The following is a 20,591-nucleotide window of genomic DNA, read 5'->3' as shown; positions in this document are numbered from 1 at the left end:
ATCAGAAACTGAACAGTGAAATCATGCGAGAAATCAGAGACTTTATCTACCAAAACACCACCACATGGAAAAGATGACGACCAACAGGACACAAACCATCAGTGCAAAGCGATAAAATCAAGCTTGTCACCCAAGTCCATGAACTAACTTGAATTGAGCAGCCCCTCGTGGGCAATAATGAGTAGATTTTTCATTCTGCAGGCTATGATGCCGGTATTGCCAGGTAGTCAGGAATCTGCTGTATATTCAACACGTTTGGTTCAAGAGAGTACAAACTCCACCTTAAGAAGCCACGTGTCACGTGATTGTCTAAGGCCATTTCACGAATTGCATTAATTTCCACTCGTGAAGCCCTAAGAATGGTCAGGGTAGAATTAGAAAGACGATAATTTAAAGTCTTATATCATAACATCAAACCCCCACCCCATCGTGAGTAAATAGTGAGCATAATACCCATCTACCATAATACCTGGGTACCTGTAGTCCAAACAGTGAGATCACATCCACGCCAAACCGGATTGTGTTTCGTAAATTTGGCCCATCGAACACGACGGGAACTTGATGTAGTAGAGATAATGGATTTTAAAACAATAGGAGCACACGGACCTGACCACACGCCCTCAATAGAAAACATGTCCAAGTCAGATACTGACATATAGGGAGGAAGGGTAGCATAAGAAATGAAGGGGAGACAAGGACTGTGCATGGCTCAAATATACAGTGAAGAAAATGAGGATTTGAACACCCTGCTATATTCCAAGTTCTCCCACTTAGAAATCATGGAGGGGTCTGAAATTTTCATCGTAGGTGCATGTCCACGGTGAGAGAGATAATCTAAAAAGAAAAATACAAAAATCACAATGTATGATTTTTTTTTTTTTTTTAACAATTTGTGTGATACAGCCGCAAAAAAGAATTTGAACACCTGTCTATCAGCTCGAATTCTGACCCTCAAAGACCTGTTAGTCCGCCTTTAAAAGTCCACCTCCACTCCATGTATTATCCTGAATCAGATGCACCTGTGTGGGCTCGGTAGCTGCATAAAGATAGGTGGTCCATCCCATACAATCAGTAAGACTTGAACTAGTAACATGGCCAAGACCAAAGAGCTATCCAAAGACACCAGAGACAAAATTGTACAACTCCACCTGACTGGAAAGGTCTACAGAGAAATTGCCAAGCAGCTTGGTGAAAAAAGGTCCACTGTTGGAGGAATCATTAGAAAATGGAAGAAGCTAAAGATGACTGTCCTTCTCAATCGGAGTGAAGCCCCATGCAGGATATCACCTTGTGGCGTCTCAATGATCCTGAGAAAGGTGAGGAATCAGCCAAGGACAACACGACAGGATTTGGTCAATGACCTGAAAAGAGCTGGGATCACCATTTCCAAGGTGACTGTTGGTAATACACTAAGACGTCATGGTTTGAAATCATGCATGCCACGGAAGGTTCCCCTGGTTAAACCAGCACATGTCAAGGCCTATCTTAAGTTTGCCAATAACCATTTGGATTATACAGAGGAGTCATGGAAGAAAGTTTTGTGCTCAGATGAGACCAAAATGGAACATTTTGGTCAAAATTCCACTAACCGTGTTTGGAGGAAGACGAATGCTGAGCTCCATCCCAAGGACACCATCCCTACTGTGAATCATGAGGGTGGCAGCATCATGCTCTGGGGTTTTTTTCTGCACATGGGACAGGACGTATGCACTGTATTAAGAAGAGGATGACCGCGGCCATGTATTGTGAGATTTTGGGGACAACCTCTTTAACTCAGTCAGAGCATTGAAGATGGATCGTAGCTGGGTCTTTCAACATGACAACGACCAGAAGCACACACGGAGGAAAACCAAGGAGTGGCTCCGTAAGAGGCATATCAAGGATCTGGCGTGGCCCAGCCAGTTTCCAGACCTAAACCTAATAGAAAATCTTTGTTGGGAGCTGAAACTCCATGTTTCTCAGCGACAGCCCAGAAACCTGTATGATCTAGAGAAGATCTGTGTGGAGTAGTGGGCCAAAATCCCTCCTGCAGTGTGTGCAAACCTGATGAACAACTACAGGAAATGTTTAACCTCTGTAATTGCAAACAAAGGCTACTGTACCAAACATTAACATTGGTTTTCTCAGGTGTACAAATACTTATTTGCAGCTGTAACACTGTTATTTGTCTGTATTTTTATTCTTTATTTTCCTTTCATACTTTTATGTTTTTATGATGCAGTTCTTTTGTGATGCCCAAAGGATGTCAACGTTCTTCTTTTCTTCTTCCTAGTTAGTGTACCCGTGTGTGTCCACGTCAGTTCAAACAGATGATTTGTTGTTGGTCTGCCTTTATGAGCAATCTTCTGCTCCTCTATGACCTATCAACTCAGTCAGTTGCCAGCACTGATTGAACCTAAAAGTTTATGCTAAAAGTGAGTCCATTTTCTTTAAGTAGTTGTTCAAAATCATTAGACTGAGCCATCTGTTGCAGAAAGTGGGGGAAGTTGAAGGGTTTTGGTCCATAGGACGTGTTGGGACCCACATCACTCTTTGAGTGACCTTCACTGCAATGTGAGAATTACAAGAAGAACTTCGAAAGGCCCCAGCCAGCGCCATTGTCACCACGCTGTCCAGCACGCTGCCCTCAGAAACCACTGGGTTGTCATGCAAGAGTCCATCGGCCAGCCCTGAACAATTTCTGTCTTTCTGCAGATCTAGCTTTGTAAACTCGAATGCAGTGCCCGTAAAAATAATCTCAAAGAATATAAAGTTATGGACAAAATCAGTGACAAAGGCCTGTGAATCCACCTTATTGTCTGCAATGCAGACCGAACAATCTTCCTTCCACATGACCTGTTTGTACCCATCAGCTGTCTGCGGAGTCCCACATTCCAAAAAGGTCCAATAGTGCTTCTTCAATTTGATGGCAACCCTGATTACTGGTCCCCGCCATTGAGATGACCGGCACCAACCACCTTTCAGACACAGAAGACCACAATGTCCATCATAGAACTGCAGCTTAGCGTATCCCGGGTCCAAGTGTACATATAGCCACTCTCATGTCTAATCTTGTTCATCTTGGAGCGAGTACAGACATCCAATAATAAAACACTGTTTGTTCTAAGTGAGGGGGGACCGTTCCATCCAGTCACACCTTTCCAGTTCTCACTCTTAAGAGCCAGCTTCTATAGCCAGGGATCGGACTGCCACAGTTGCCGTCTTCCGTCTCCACCGAGCTCTTTTGCTCTCGGCCCCTCCTGCAGGTGACGAACCTATGGAAAGGGGGAGACACGTTGGCTCTTCAGACTGTACCTGGTGGCTGGGCCCCAGGGGTGCAGGCCCGGCTGGGTTCAGAGGGGGCTGCCAGTGACCTGTGTACATTCCAGGAAACATCATCCAAAATTACTGCTCATCATAGGGGGTTCAGAGACACGCCATGTTATAAAGCCAAGACACAGACATTTGGCCTGCTTCTGTGCCGATTTTGCCCTTTCCTGACTAAGTACATCAAAGGGCAGACAATCTTTTGTCTTATAAGAGTTTTCTATAAGATTGTTCTTGATTTTTGGGTCAGAAATATTTCAGGGCCTAAAATTTTAAATCTTAAACCTTTTCAGTATTTACCATCTAAAATCTTCATTTGTGTGGGGAATGATGACTGTGGGTTTCTCAGACAGCATGCAGTATTGTCCAAAGCAAGTCAAGTTTTTTTTTTTTTTTTTTTTTTTTTTAGAACATTGCCATTTTATAATGCTCCGGCAACTTTCGGAAAGACTCGGAAACATTGCCACGTATCCGGATGTGTTTCTTCTTTTTCGGTTTTCTGAGATTACATGTTATCATGTGAGATGTCAGGATCAGCAGCGCAAAAGAATCTTTACAGTCCTGTAAAAAAATGGTGGACCCCTTCTCAATTTCTTATAGTTTTGCATCTTTCCCCACTTCATTTGAGAAATAAAAGCAAAAAAAACCCAGCAAATTTATTTGTATAGCGCATTTCATACACGAGGTAACTAAATTCACTTTACATGATTAAAAGCATTTGAAAACAAAGAGATAAAACATTTAAAATGGGATAAAAACAATAAAAATGACAACAAAACATATTTTAAAATAAGAATTTAAACCGCGTGCAGTGCAAGTAATATGATTAAAAAGTGCATATACTCTAAAATCCATGTGAAAAAAAGAAAAGTTTTCAACCTGGATTTAAAAACATTCACACTTGGGGCTGACCTCACCTCTGTTGGCAACTTATTCGATTTATGTCCAGCATAATAACTAAATGCTAAATTCACCATGTTTGCTTTGGACTCTGTCTTCCACTATTTGACCTGAGTCAGTCGATCTCAGAGCTCGACTTGGTTTGTATTCAGTAAGCATTTCTTTCATGTATTTATGACCTAAATCATTTAGTGATTTATAGACCAGAAGCAGAACTTTAAAATACATTCTTAAGATGACTGTAAACCAGTGCAAGGACTTTAGGATTGGAGTTATATGCTCTGACCGCTTTGTTTTGGTCAGAACGCGAGCTGCAATTCTGAATGAGCTGCAGCTGTTTAATACTCTTTTTGGGGAGTCCAGTCAGATCAAGTCTACTTGAGATAAAAGCATGGATGAGTTTTTCCTGGTCTGCTTACCACATACAAACCTTCACTCTCGATATGTTGTTCAGATGATAGAAGACAGTTTTTGTGATTGATTTTACATGAGTCAGATCGGAATAAATCAGAACACCAATGTTTCAGACTTGGCCTTTTGTTTTTAAAGATAGAGAGTCCAGGTGTTTACTCACAGCAATTCTCTTTTCTTTATTGCCAAAAACGATTGTCTCAGTTTTGTTTTGATATAGTTGAAGAAAATTTTGGCTCAACCAGTTATCTTCTTTAGACAGTGGCACAATACCTCAATTGAACTGGAGTTATCTGGAGACACTACTAATGTGTCATCTGGATAGCTATGAGAGTCAAAGTTAAAATTTTGAAGAATTTGACCCAAGCGTAGCTTATACAGACAGAACAGGAGAGGTCTAAGAACTGACCCGAGAGGGACCCCATAGGGCATTGCCATTTGTTGAGATTGAGCACTTTCAATGGTTACAAAGTAGCTCCTTTCCTCCAGGTAGGACCTATACCATTTAAGGACTATTCCATTTAGTCCTACCCAAGTTTTAAACGTGTTCAGCAGTCTATTATGATCTACTGCAGGGGTGCTCAATGCGACTGGTGGATCGCGAGGCAGTCTTGGTCGATTGCGGGACGGTGTGCCAAAAAAAAAAACATCAGACAATGTTCCCTCTAAACTGCACGCGTGCGCAATTGTGCACTTCTGATGCAGTCTCTTCTCAGATATTCTGCGTTGCGCGCAAAAAAAAAACCAATGCAAATTGAAAGTATAACACACCTATTCAGTTTGTGGCATTTTGCAATTTGATTCAGTGAGTGAGGGATGACTGGTTGTTACATCTAATGGCACAGATCACATACAGTACGCACTGTAAAAAATGAAAAGTGGAAGACACTGGTTTATTCCACCCCGCTCTTAATGACGTAAACTCATGATTAAAAATGTTACAGTACTTACGTAGCCCATCAATGCGTTTTATAATGATAGCGTCCACAGTCTCGGCAATGTAGAGCAAAGACAAGCTAGACATGCTGCTTATGTTTCCTTTCGATATTAATGGAGAAAGTTAAAGAAGATATGCTGTTGTTTTAAGATGCAATGACTGGAATCACACGCACACACCCCTTCTGTAGCTCGCGGAAAGCTGGCTGTTTGAGAAGTAGATCTTGAGGTAATAAAATTTGGGCACCCCGGATCTACCGTATCAAAAGCGCACTGAGATCCGACAAGACTAAAATTGATACCCTTCTTGAGCCAGTATTCAACCTTTTATCGTTTAGCACTTTGATAAGAGCAGATTCTGTACTGTGATGAGTTCGGAAACCGTATTGAAATATACCGTATTGAACAGGAGATTTGAGATGGGTCTGTAGCTTGCTAACATAGAATTGTCCAGTGCTCTGTTTTTTAGAAGAGGCTTAACAGCAGCTACTTTAAGAGCTTTGCAAAACTCGCCAGACTGAAGTGATTAATTGATTATTTGTTGCAAATCAGGTACCACTGACTTCAGACTTTTGAAAAAGTCAGATGGTATTGAGTTGAGACAGCTCGTTGACTGTTTCAACTGCTGAACAATTTTCTCTACAGATTTTTGGTCAACTGTAACCCTAACAAATTAATAGAATTTTCCCTGGTTGGCAGATGTAATATTTTATCATGTTGCTGATTTGTGTTGACATTTGACCTGATGGATTGTATTTTTTCACTAAAATAACGGGCTAACTCATTCCATTTGTCAGCTGTTACGAATTCTGGATCAATCTGATTCGGGGTGGTTGTGAGCTTGTTAACCACAGCAAAAACAGCACGAGTATTGTTTTTCTCCACTTTTGTACTGCTTTCCTGCACTCTGATTTAGATTTTTTGACCATCATTGTGCTCTTCCACTGTGTTCTTGGTCGCCTCAGGATGGTCTTAGTTTTAACAGGAGCGAGAACATTCATGTCATTTGTGATTTTCGAGGTGAAATTGTCCAAAAGTTCATCAACTGTCTCAGCAGTCACAGTCTGTGCCACAGCCACAGTCTCCATAAACTTGTGGCAGTACTCTCATTTATGTAGTGTTTCCTAATAGAGGTTGTCTGAACTTTGTGAAGAATCTGTAATTGAAAAAAACCAGATAGAAATAACCATATCCTTAATGTCAGTCGATAGAATGTCAAAATCCTTAGAGATGACCAGGTCCAAGATGTGACCTTGAGTGTGAGTTAGACTCTTAATATGTTGAGAGAGGTCAAATGTGTCTAGTATTACAGAAAGTTTTTGGGATGTTTTTTCCATTTTATTGTCAACATGAATGTTAAAGTTCCCTGTTATGAGAAAATAGTTGTAGTCAGTACAAATAATTGACAGCAGTTCTGAAAAATCCTCCATAAATTTTCCATCGTATCTATAAATTATTAAAACGATAACCTTTGGGTCACCTTTAACTAAAAAACACAGATAATCAAGAGATAAAATCACACAGCATGATTTCTAACCTTTGGATCACCTTTAACTAAAAAACACAGATAATCAAAAGAGATAAAATCACACAGTATGATTTCTTTACATTGAAATAATTTGCTCATCTGATTGTTTGGATGACCCAAATGAATCTGTGTGCACCTTGTCTCGGCTCTTGTTCCTCCTTCCTTGGGAACAACTGGATCCTTTGTCCTTGATTTTTGTTCACATTTTCTTTACAGGGCGGTGAATGACGCACACATTAAAAAATGTTGACAGCCAATATCTTAACACTTTGTCTATTTAGACAGAAACTGTCTGCTTTGTAAAGATTTTACGCTCCCATAAAAAGCAGAAATTGTCACTCACGGGCAATGCAGGACACACTTCGCTTAACCACTTATTCAATTGACGGCGCCTCGAAAAATGCTCATCTCCAGATCATACAAGTGGGAGAGGTCCGCTTACAAAAACCTCAGCATCCAATTCTTGCACTTTTGTTCAGAGCTCAATGAAATCTTGCTTCAGTACCTCTGATTGCTGCTTGAGAACATCCAGGGCCCCTGTGTAATGTGTAATGAGAGATTTTACAGTTGGGTGCTGATCAGTGATCTTCAGGATTTTTTTTTTTTAAATATCCTGGAGTCGTTGCTTCTAAAAAAAGTGTTTTATAAGAAAAACTTATCAGCAAGAAAAAAATGTCAGAGCAAGAGAAAAAAGCGTCTGCACTGTGCGAGAAGTGAGAAAGAAGCATAACCACATGTAAATCTCTGACAAATGTAACCCAAGTGAATTTAAAATGCTGTATTAAAATAATTTCATTTAAGAAGGAAAAAAATTCAATGTTATGTAGTGCTTTGTGAAAACTAATATCTTTACTTTTTTGGTCGCAGTGTGATAATATCAAAGGGACTTGAGAGGGAAGGAGAAAGTGTTAGGCCGAAGTCACCCTCCATGATTTGACTAGGTAATTCTCAAGTAGCTTCGTCATTTCTACTATTATCTGTGGCCTTTGCTTTGTAATGCTAGTCAGTCCTTTGGCATCACTGGCTGCCTTGATTACATTTTTGTTGTTTAGAATAGTCCAAATAGTCGACTTAACCATTCAATGCTAGTTACCAAAAGCCGTTACAAATACGCACGCCATTTTCGTACTTAGTGATTATCTCCTTCCTTAGATCCATTGTGGTTTGCACAACTATCCTTTTTCCTTTGCTGCTGGTAGAACTACTGTCTTTCTTTGAGTCATGGGAAAGAAAATACTAAAAAAAAAAATTTCATCTTGAGAAGCACTTGTGAATGTGCATGCTGGCACTTTAACTGCCCGAGTGACTCGAAGTAGACAGTGGCTTGTCTCGGCAGTATGTGTTCGGCTTAGCTTGGTTTGACTCTGCTACGTGTACAACTTGGGTTCAGCTTTACTCAGACTCAGAAATTGGTCGAAAACCCGAGACATTTTTGTTACACAGAATTTTTTTGTCGAAGTCCAATTTTACCGAATGTCCTCCCTGTTGTTGTCATGAATACTACCCTAACTGGCAAGAGAAGCCTGCAATCCTTTTGAATTTGTCTTCAGTTTTTTTAGGCCTACTAACTGTAGGCTGGACACTCCTGGGAAGGTTCACCAATGTTCCATGTTTTTTCCTTATGAGGATAATGGCTGTCCCTATGGTTCACTGGAGTCTTAAGGCTTTAGAAATGCCTTTTGTAATCTTTTCCAGACTGATTGATGTCAATTACTTTTCTTCTCAACTTTTCTGGAATTTCTTCAGATCATGTCATTTTGTTGCAGCTTTTAAAATCTTTTGTCTGACTTGATTTTGTTGGGACTAATTTTGATTATGTAATTCACAGACTGAACAGGTCTGGAGTTAATCATCCGTAGGTGGGATTTGTGAAAATTAACCTAATATTGTGATTAGCCACAATTAATTAATGATTTGATTAGGGACTTAAGAACTTTTTTTTTAACAGGGCCCGGTATTTATTTTTGGACGCTGGGGGCTATCCCAGCTGACTCTTGGCAACAGGCATAGCACACCTAAATTGGTCACCAGCCAATTGCAGGACACAGGCCATTTTCATTAAATTCACAACTAAGGGTAACAGTCTTTAATTAACCTACCACGCATGTTTTTGAGACGTGGGAGGAAACTGAAGTACACGGAGAAAGTCCACGCAGGCACAGGGAGACCATATAAACTTTACACAGGCGAGACTGGATTTGAACCCAGGTCCTCACAACTGTTAGGCAGTTGTGCTTACCAGTCAGTCTTTACTATTTTATTTTATATAAAAACTTGTACCTTGTTTTCGTATGAGCTTTTTTTTTCCTTCAGTGGAAATTGCCTGTTTTTCAGGAAAGAAACCAATTGATTGACAAACAGCATAGTACTGACCGGGAAAAATTACACAAGCTACGTCTGCTCATGGTAAGTAAAATTAGCAAATACCTAGAAATTGAGTGATTGTGTTAAGATGTGTTATTTAAAGAAATACTTGAAGAATAGAATGAATGGGGACTACAACAGTCTTCTGTCATGAACGTAATCAGAACAGAGCATGGCATCAGATCCAAATCAGTCTTATTTTCAATTCATCAAGCAGCTCTACAGTTTAACTTGACTGTTCTCTGTTCAGGCGAGGAGGAATCGTGACATTGCCATTTTGCAGAGAAAGATTGATGAAGTGCCTTGCCGTGCAGAACTCACACAGTACCAGAAGAGATTCATCGAACTGTCCTGCCAAGGTGGAACCTCCCAAATCCTCCTTCGCTTCTGTCAACTGATTACAAACAAGCTAAATATTTCTTTTCTTTCAGTTTGTGCAACACACAAAGAGACCAAACAGTTCTTCACTTTATATAATACATTAGATGACAAGAAAGTTTATCTCGAAAAGGAAGTAAGTATTTGTTGTTGTTCAAAAAAAAAAAAGGAATTGATTTTCCAATTTTTACTTTTCTGGTCATATGTCCAGTTTCAAATTCACCTGTTGAAATTTAAGTCCTGATAACTTTTAATGACAATGAACACTTTCTCCATTAGGTTAATTTGCTGAATTCCATTCATGACAACTTCCAACTGTAAGTGCATTAATGTATTTTTTTTAATCAACCATAAACTCATTTTATTAGATGCACATTGAATGTACCATGTTAGTCCCCTTTGCCTATTTGACAGGCTTAATGTTTTATGGCATCGAATTGACTGAGAATGTTCAACAGATGCAAAAGTCCCTGTGAAGTGTTCCACAAGCCCTTTTCAATATCATCTCCATTAGACAGACAATATTTAAGGGGAACTAAAGCCAAAATTGCTTATACGGTTTAGGGTTAAGGTTAGAATATATTGTATCTGACAGCACTCATCAAAACAAGGTACTCTAATGAATAATCCATTTGTGGCTTCATAATTTTCAGAATAAATCATGAACATGATGGGAGTGCCACATCAGGAAAAATCATCATCAGCTGAAAACTGAAAGTGATGTCAGGGCTATTATAACAAGTTGATTGTTAATGCAGTGTTTCAATGAACTGTCAAGTGAAAGACTGCAATGAATAATGGATTGGATCAGTTGATCCTGCGTACAAAATGGCTGAAATAAAAAACGGTATCATCAGAGGAAGTTTAGGGAAGAATAAAAGGGTGGTGTCTCAATACTAAAATTCTGAGTGACTTTAAACTGATACCGGTACTGAAAAGATACCACAGGAAAATTTTAAAACAGTAAAACTGACAGAACAACTTCAATTCATTTCAAATCTAAAATAATCTAAAAAAATGTCAAAGGAAATACCCCACTCTTGTGATTTTCTAAAAATATATATTAATAAATAATATAATTATCATGTGAATGTTATTATTCAAATGTGTGTCTGTGCGTAAAATTTTATATCTATATACATTAAGATATGATGTATCATCTTTTTTTTGGCTTGTCCCATAAGGAGTCGCCACAATGTGTCATCCTTTTCCATGAAAGCTTATCTCCTGTATCCGCATCTCTCACACCAACTGTCCTCATGTCTTCCTTCACATCAATCTTCTATTTGGTCTTCCTGTAGCTCTCTTGCCTGACACCTCCATCCTCATCACACATCTACCAATATACAGTGGAACTTTGGAATTTGAACATAATTCGTGCTTGTAAAGTTTTCAAAGTCCAAGTTGTTCAAAATCTGATACATATTTTCCCATAGGAAATAATGTAAATGACTTTAATCTAGTCCCCTCCCACGGCATTCAGCAAAGGAACTTAGAGGGGCAGATGGTGGTGGACGTCGCAAAAAGGATGGAATTGGAAGTGGTGAACACTTATTTCCAGAAGAGAGTGGAACATAGAGTGACCTACAAGAGTGGAGGTCGAAGCACGCAGGTGGATTATATTTTGTGTAGACGGTATAATCTGAAGGAGGTTACCGACTGTAAAGTTGTGGTGGGGGAGAGTGTAGCTCGACACCATAGGATGGTGATGTGTAGGATGACTCTGGTAGTGGGTAGGAAGACTAAGAAGAAAAAAGTAGAGCAGAAAATCACGTGGTGGAAGTTGAGACAGGAAGAATGTTGTGTGGTCATCCGGAAAGAGACAGGCTCTAGATGGACAGGAAGAGCTCCCAGAAGACTGAAATACAACTGCCAAGGTATTCAGAGAGGCAGGCAGGAGAGTTCTTGGGGTGTCTTCTGGTAGGAAAGGGGAGAAGGAGACTTGGTAGTGGAACCTCAAAATACAAGTCATCCAAGGTAAGATATTAGCAAAGAAGAAGTGGAGCACGGAGAGGACTGAGAAGAGGCTAAAGGAGTACATTGAGATGCAACGTATGGCAAAGGTAGAGGTAGCGAAGGCTAAACAAGAGGCATATGATGACATGTACACCAGGTTGGATACAAAAGAAGGAGAAAAGGAGCTCTACAGGACGGCCAGACAGAGGGATAGCGATGGGAAGGATGTCCAGCAAGTAAAGGTGATTAAGGATAGCTATGGAAATATGTTGACTGGTGGCAGTAGTGTACTAAGTGATGGAAAGAGTACTTTGAGAAGTTAATGAATGAAGAAAATGGGAGAGAAGGTAGAGTAGAAGAGGCAAGCGTGAATGACTGGGAAGTGGCTTTGATTAGTAAGGGAGAAGTTAGAAAGGCACTGAACAGAATGAAAAATGGAAAGACAATTGGTCCCGATGGCATACCAGTGGAGGTATGGAAGCAATTTGGTGAGGTGGCTGTGGAGTTTTTGACCAACTTATTCAATGGAATGCTAGTGGGAGAGAAGATGCCAGAAGATTGAAGGAAAAGTGTGCTAGTCCCCATTTTTAAGAATAAAGGCGATGTTCAGAACTATGAAAGCGACAGAGGAATAAAGATGATGTGCCACACAATGAAGTTATGGCAAAGAGAAGTGGAGGCTAGACTCAGGACAGAAGTCAGTATGATGCCTCAAAAGAGTACCACAGATGCACTGTTTCCTTTGAGGATGCTCGTGGAAAAGTACAGAGAAGGTCAGAAGGAGCTCCATTGTATCTTTGTAGACCTAGAAAAAGCCTATGACAGAGTACCAAGAGTGTAACTATGGTACTGCATGCGAAGGTCTGGTTTGGCGGAGAAATATGTTAGAATAGTACAGGACATGTATGAGGGTAGCAGAACAGCGGTGAGATGTGCCGTTGTTCAGAAGAATTTAAGATTGAGGTGGGACTGTATCAGGGTTCCGCGCTGAGCCCCTTCCTGTTTGCAGTAGTAATGGATAGGCTGACAAACGAGGTAAGACTGGATTCCCCTTGGACTATGATGTTCGCAGATGATATTGTGATCTGAAGTGAAAGCAGGGAACAGGCAGAAGAACAGTTAGAAAGATGGAAGTACGCACTGGAAAGGAGAAGAATGAAGATTAGCCGAAGTAAAACAGAATGTTTGTGCGTAAATGAGAGGGGCAGAGAAGGAAGAGGGAAGCTCCAGGGAGAAGAGATAATAAAGGTGGACGACTTCAAATACTTGGGGGGGCAATGGAGAGTGTGGTAAGGAAGTGAAGAAATGGTTCCAAGCGGGGTGGAACAGTTGGCGGAAGGTGTCTGGTGTTCTATGTGACAGAAGAGTATCCTCCAGGTTAAAGGGCAACATTTATATAAAACAGTGGTGAGACATGATGTACGGATTAGAGACAGTGGCCTTGAAGAAACAACAGGAAGCAGAACATGAGGTAGCAGAAATGAAGATGTTGAGGTTCTCACTTGGTGTGAACAGGTTGGATAGGGTTAGAAATGAGCTCATTAGAGGGACAGCCAAATTTGGATGTTTTGGAGACAAGGTGAGAGAGCGCAGACTTTGATGGTTTGGACATGTTCAAAGGCGAGAGAGTGAGTCTGTTGGCAGAAGGGTGCTGAGGATGGAGCTGCTAAGCAAAAGAGCGAGAGGAAGACCAAAGAAAAGATTGATGGATGTTGTGAGGGAGGACATGAGGACTGTGGGTGTTAGAGAGGAGGATGCACGAGATAGGCTTAAATGGAAAAAGATGACACGCTGTGGCGACCCCTAACGGGACAAGCAAAAGGAAAACAAGAAGAAGACGTTTCATCTCGTCCCAATTTCCAAATCGGAATCCCCCTGTGTGCATTCCTCATCACTCTGCTTGAGTCAGCTGAGTCAGCCTCCCGGTCAACATGGGTTTCACTTTGTGTTCGGGCACCAAGAATTGATTTGAAAACCAAGGCATTTTTTATGCACATTTTTTGATTGAAAACCAATTTCTACAACCACCGAAAAGTTAGAATTCTGAGGTTCCACTGTACTCACCCTTTCTCCTCTGGACATGTCTGCTTTCTATAACTTTGTCTTCCTTGGCAATCCCGCTAATGCTCATTTCTAGTTATATCCAGCTTGCTCCTCTCCTGGAGAGAACCTCAGTATTTTCATTTCCACCACCTTCAACAGCTGTGCTTTCTTTTGTCTCTTCAGTGCCACTTTCTCTAACCTGTATATCATGGCTGGCCTCACCACTGTCTTCTAAACTTTGCCCTTCACCCTAGTAGAGACTCATCTGTCATGTAACACACTTGACACCTTCCTCCATTGGTCCCAACCTGGTTGGACTTGTTTCTTCACTTGCTGACCACACTTACTATTGGCATGAACTCTCGACCCCAAGTAAATAAAGTCCTCCGTTCTCACGATCTCTTCTGCCTGTGGCCTCACTCTTCTACTTCAAGCCTTCTCATTTATCCATGTACTGGAGACATTATTCTGTCTGACTGCTAATCTTCCTTCCTCTCATTTCGTGTGCATGACTACCTTTCTAATTCTTCCCCGACCTGTTCCCTGCTTTACCTGCATATCACAATGTCATTTAGGAACATCATGGTGCACGGGAATTCCAGTCTAACCTTATCTGTCAGCCTATCAATCACTATTGCAAACAGGAAGGGGCTCAGCGCTGATCCCTGATCCAGTCCCACCTCCACCTCAAATGCCTCTGTCACACTTAAAGAACAAGTCACCATGGTTCTGCTGCCTTCATACATGTCCTGTACTATTCTAACATACCTCTCTGCCACTCCAGATTTTGGGTTGCAGTACAACAGTTCCTCTCTGATCTACAAAGAAACAATGTAGCACTTTCTGGCCTCTTCTGGACTTCTCTATCAACACCCTCAACGAAAATAATGTATCTGTCGTACTATTTTTGGGCAAGACACCATACTGTTGCTCACAAATACTCAGATCTTATCTGTGTCTAGCTTCCACTACACGTTCCCATATTTTTGTGTTACAAATTAGCATCAGCACATTTTCACCAGTGATGAAAGTCCTCTGGATTTTCCCGGAATTCCCGATTTTCAAGTTTTCATGAAAATTCCTCCGGAAAATTGAGGAAAAATTGCCTAAAATGAATCTGAACATGAGTTGACAACATTGAACGAACATGCGATTGAGTTCGTTGTCTTGCTTTCACGAGCGTAGCCATGTTGAGGCACTAACACGAGTAATAGTACCGGCCCTCCCCTCACATTCTCTCAAGGTGTCGCTTATTATATGTAGCCTTGACATTAATTTACGTGTTTATTTCATAAACGTTGTGAACTAAACAAGCCTGCTCCAAAACAACCCGTATTCACCTGGAAACGGGAAATGCAAGTTAACCATAACTGAGCATGTATGGAGGTTAGGCCGAAAGCGCATGTTCAAAGCTGCTTCATGTATTGTGAGCGCATTTACGTCGAAAGTCATCAACATCATGAGTCATGTCAATGGAAATTCAGGTACACCAGGGGTGCTCATTTCGTCGATCGCGAGGCAGTGTGACGGTGTTAAAAAAAAAAAAAACAAAAAAAAAAGACTATCATCCACCTCGTCGCTTAATTCAGGTGAGGCCAATAACGTCGAGCGCATGCACATAAATCTAGCAAGCCGGCCTCCTATTTACGACAATCGCGGCAATGCGTGCTCCCCCACACCCCCACAACAACATCACGATTCGCGACAGGAATGTTTGTTACAATGTATCGCTAGCTTGTTGCCACGAACGCCAATTATGTTGAATTAAACTTTCAGCATTTTCAAAACATTGCGGATATAGACAGGCTAGTACATTTAACTTTTATTCAGATAAAGTTTGTTAGATCAAGAATTTTTATTGATGAAAATTAAATACCGTTTTATCTCATGTTCTACTAATATCAGTTGAAATTGGAAATTATCATCTGAGTTTGAAATTTTAGTTTTCTATTTTAGTTATGTATTTATTTTATTTCTAATTTCCATTTACATTGTATTAATCCAGTAAGTTATTTTAAGGCCATCCCTAATCACACCCGCAACTTTATCTGCGAGCATGACTGACAACACCTGTACATTTTTCAAATGTGAGTGACTGTGTGTGTGTGTGTGTGTGTGTGTGTGTGTGTGTCTGTGTGTGTGTGTGTGTATATATATATATATTATATATATATATATATATATATATATTAAAGGCAACTCATTATACTATTGGTATTACTAGATCTACTAGATACAGGGTGTCCATAAAGTCTCTTCACCATTTAAAAAATGTATTAAAAATGCAACTGATTAGATATTTTATTCAGATTTGTTCTCTTGTATTTTGTGTTTATTAAAGTTTTTTATCATACTGCATTTGTTTTGAACTAAGTATGGACGAGATCCACCATTCACGTCCGTCAATTCATGCATGGCACAAGAAATTTATGGACATAGGGACAGTGTTAGGTAACGGAGTGGGCGACCAAGAACATCTAATGAAAACATTGATCATGGAAGACAATCCTTTTCTCGTTCTCCCACAAAGTCCATCCGTACTGCTGCCACACAGTTACAGCAAACGCATTCAACAGTGCACAAGGTCCTACACAAGAACTTGCAATTGTATCCTTACAAACTGCAACTCTTACAGGCACTCGAGCCAAATGAATAACCAAGACGAAAAGAGTTTGCAGTTAACATGCTGGAACGAATCTCTGAGGATGAAACATTCCTCAGACGAGTTTTTTAGTGATGAGGCAACCTTTCATGTTTCAGGGAAACTGAACAAACACAATGTGAGAATCTGGGGATCAGAACAACCCCACTTGACGAGAGAAATTGAGCGTAGAAGCCCAAAGGTGAATGTGTGGTGTGGGATCATGTGCAATCGAATAATTGGTCCATTTTTCTTCAATGAGACATCAATTTCTGCAAATGTTTACCTTGACCTTTTAACTGAACATGTGGCACCACAACTGAATGACCTTCAACCAACCATCATTTTTCAGCAAGATGGTGCACCACCACATTGGGGGCTGCATGTTCGAGGGTTCCTCAATCAAACCTTTCCAGACCGGTGGATTGGAAGGGATGGGCCAATTCCGTGGTCGCCACGTTCACCAGATATCACTCCCCTGGACTTCTTTCTATGGGCCTGTGTTAAAGATATTGTGTATCGAACAAAGATAAGGGACATTCCTGACCTAAAGCAAAGGATTACTGATGGCATTGCCACAATTGATGAGGCTATGCTACAGTGAACATGGCAAGAAATCGAGTACCGTCTTGATGTGCTTCATGCAGCTAATGGTGCCAATTAGAAGTGTATTAAGAGGTAAAAAAATAAATAAATAAATAAAATATCTAATCAATTGCATTTTTAATAAATTTTTGAGATGGTAAAGAGAATATCCACACCCTGTACATCTAAGATAGTGAGCAATGTGGTCGAGTGTATCAGTACAATGTGACGTAACAAATTTGAGACTTAAATGTTTATAGTAATTACTACAGATCAACTTCTTTAACATGTTTTGCTCTATGGTGTATAAATTCTAGGATATATTTTGTGTATATTCTATATCTATACTATAATATCTATAATGTGTGGAAAAGGACAATTTTAGATGTCTTTTTACCGAATAGTTCACTTAATTCATTTTTCTTGAGATATGATGGCATATTATAAGCATATTTTAATGACAAATATGATTTTGGGCTATCCAGTGATAGGGGGATGGGGGGCAAAAAAATCTGGGCTTGTCCCTTGGGGAACTTCTGCCCAATGTTTTTTTTTGGGGGGGGGTCAGGACTTAGAAATGTTACTTTAAATTTTTGTCTGAATTTTGTTCACAGATATCGCCAGAATGCAGCACAGCCATCCATTTTTTCAAAAATTTCCCTGGGGGTGGGGGGGCATGACCCCAGAACGCCCTAGAAGGAATTCACACCTTCAGTACTTGTATTTGTATTTTCAGGAATTTTGACAAAAGTCCACTTTCATCTCTTATTTCACCTACTAGAATTATTTTGAACAAACTGGTCAAAATCTTCACAGCCACTTCTCAGATGCTTCCATACCTCTACAGGAGAGACATCAGGACTAACTGCCTTTCCATTTTTCATCCACTTTTCAACTTCCCCTTACTCAACATTGCTACTTCGTGGTCCACCACATTTGGTTCCTCTATACTTCTTTCGCTCTGATTTACCTAATTTTCCATCGAGCCAGCACACTATTGGCACTAGTCCGCACATTTCCATCTTTATTATGAATTGCCTTAAGCTGCTGTACATTCCTATCTCCATCTTTTTCTGCTTCTTTAGTGTTGAGTCTGACATGTCATTTGCTTCTTGTTTGGCCTTTTCTTCCTCTACATTGGTCTTTGTCACATCTTAATATATTCCTATCTCCTGTCCTCAGTTCTCTTAATATCCCACTTGTTGCCTAAACCCTTTCCTTGAATGATTTCCTGTTCCTTTTGCCCATTTAAATCTTCCTCCCCACCACCAGTTATCTTACACACCACCATAATCATTGTCTAGCCCCACTGCCCCCACCATTATTTTACAGTCTGTAAACTACTTCAGATTCCGTATGCACATGATGTAATTCACCTCTGTGACTCCACCTCACTCTATATTCCTGCGTATTTTGCAAGAATGTGTTTACTACAGCCATTTTCATTCTTAGATTTGCTAAGTCTAACACCATCTGTCTCTCAAGGTTCCTTACCTGGATCCCAAATTTAGCCATCACTTCATCATCCCTGTTTCCTTCACCAACATGCCCATTATAATCTGCACCATTCATGACTCATGACTAAACGAAGTTGTTCTTATTAAGAACTACTTCGTTTAGCTCCTTCCTTTCTCTCACATCTGGGTCTGATTTTATTTGTGGGGCATATCCACAAATTACATTATACTCTAAATTTTAAGTTTCGGCCCCATCACTTGATCTGATACTCTTCACCTCAAAGACCTTCTGAGCTAACTCTTCCTTTAAAATCTCCCCCAATCCATTTCTCTTCCTATCTACACCATCCAGCTAAAAAGCCTTACTGCCTTTTCACCTGCTCTCCTGGACACATAATCTTTCCACCTTTTTCCAACCAACTCCCGAGCTTTTCCAGCCATAGTCCCGCCATTCAAAGTCTCCACATTTAGTTCTTGCCTCTGTGCTTTCCTCTTCTTTCTGCTGAAGAACCAACTTTCCTTCTCTCCTTTGTATTCGACGCAAAGTAGCTAAATCTCCACTGGCGCTCTGTAGGTTAACGGCGTCGGTGGAAGACATTGTAAACCTGAGCCACAACCGAGCCGGTATTGAATTCTTTGGATGAACACTCATTTGTTTGGTATCTTTTTAAGACGGATGCCCTTCCTAATGCAACCCTCTGCCGACTTAGGACGATCCTACAGTTCGCACTGGCTTTTGCTCCCCATAGGGCTGCATTTGATCTGTGAATCATGAAAAACCATTTTTTTCCTTCAATTTCTCAAGGTATACTAACCTGTAGATCCATTTAGATGTATTATTAAATACGAGTTATTTTCAAAAAGTCATTGAAAATGGACAGTCTGCATTTATCCAGACATGGGCACGGCCTACAAGTTGCACAATATTGTGTTACCGAAAGTGTTGCAAACATTCTGCTTCCTTGTATGAAATCATGGAAAAAGCAAAACATATCAAACAGGAAATCAGAGAGAGCATTCCTGGTACTTAAAGGACCCATATAATCTGTTAAAACAATTATATGCATGTAAAAACATCATGGGAATGTATAGCCATCACACTGGTGGAGATGGGCTCTGTGTCCCAGAAATGAATGTATTTTAGTCTGAAATCTGTGACTCAACCCCAGAATAAACTGGAAAGACCTTGTGAAGATGGTGGATGAAGCTGGTAAGAAAGTGTCACTAGCCACAGTTAAACGAGTCCTGCACCAACATGGGCTGAAAGGCCACTCACTGAAAATGAAGCCATTACTCCTATAGAAACAAAAAGACACCAAAGATCTCAACTTCTGAAAATATGTCCTGTGGTCTGATGTAACCAAAGTGGAGCTGGGAGGCCATAATGATTGTGACATCTGGAGGAAAAAGGCAGACGCTTGCAGACCGGACAGCACCATACCACCTGTGAAGCATTGAGGTGGCAACATCATATTGTGGGATATTTTCCTGCAGCAGGAACTGGAGCTTTTCACAACATAGATGCCATCATGAAGAAAGAACATTCTATGGAGGTATTAAGGGAACATCGCAAGACATCATCCAGGTACCAAAAACTTGGGCCAAATGACTCTTTCAAATGGATAATGATCCTAACCATTTTGCCATAATGGTTAAACATTTGATTGATGATAAAGCCCTGATCTGAATCCCATCGAAAATTTCTGGGCAAATCTGAAAAGGTGTGTGTGAGTAAGGCAACCGACAAACCTGTCTGTTACACCAGTTCTCTCGGGACAATTGGGCCAGGATTCCAGCAGAGTACTGTCAGAAGCTTGTGGAATGTTACCCAAAACATTTGATGCAAGTCTTGCAATTCAAAAGAAATGCTACTTAAAACTAAGGCAATGTACAATGAAGAAAGTAAGTATTTTAACACCTTGCTATATTGCAAGTTCTCCAACTGAAAAATCATGGAGGGGTCTGAAATTTTCATCGTAGGTGCGTGTCCACTGTGAGAGAGATAATCTAAAAAGAAAATCACATTGAATGATTTTTTTTTTTTTAGCGATTTATTTCGGTGATAAAACCAATGTTAATATTTGGT

The 20,591-nt window shown here is 40.3% G+C and overlaps 1 protein-coding gene across 10 annotated transcripts in view; it reads left to right on the top strand.

Moving 5' to 3' along the window:
* Window positions 1-20,591, top strand: part of ccdc93 (coiled-coil domain containing 93) — a 182,083-nt gene that overhangs the window by 148,362 nt on the left and 13,130 nt on the right. For 6 of the 10 annotated variants that reach the window (XR_009798230.1, XM_061842450.1, XM_061842447.1 and 3 more), the window contains 5 exons: window positions 9,416-9,487; window positions 9,696-9,804; window positions 9,877-9,959; window positions 10,103-10,140; window positions 14,607-14,711. Coding sequence is in view for 8 of the 10 variants with exons in the window: in XM_061842450.1 (XP_061698434.1) it covers window positions 9,416-9,487; window positions 9,696-9,804; window positions 9,877-9,959; window positions 10,103-10,140; window positions 14,607-14,711 (407 nt within the window). In the remaining 2 variants the exon portion in view is untranslated. Of the gene's footprint in view, window positions 1-9,415; window positions 9,488-9,695; window positions 9,805-9,876; window positions 9,960-10,102; window positions 10,141-10,476; window positions 10,926-14,606; window positions 14,712-16,815; window positions 17,529-20,591 lie in introns of those variants that run through there. The other 4 variants (XR_009798231.1, XM_061842449.1, XM_061842448.1 and 1 more) reach the window with 3 other exon arrangements.

Source organism: Syngnathoides biaculeatus, chromosome 14 (genome assembly GCF_019802595.1).
Source record: "Syngnathoides biaculeatus isolate LvHL_M chromosome 14, ASM1980259v1, whole genome shotgun sequence".
NCBI classification, from domain to species: domain Eukaryota; kingdom Metazoa; phylum Chordata; class Actinopteri; order Syngnathiformes; family Syngnathidae; genus Syngnathoides; species Syngnathoides biaculeatus.
This window is presented reverse-complemented; position numbering and strand designations above follow the sequence as displayed.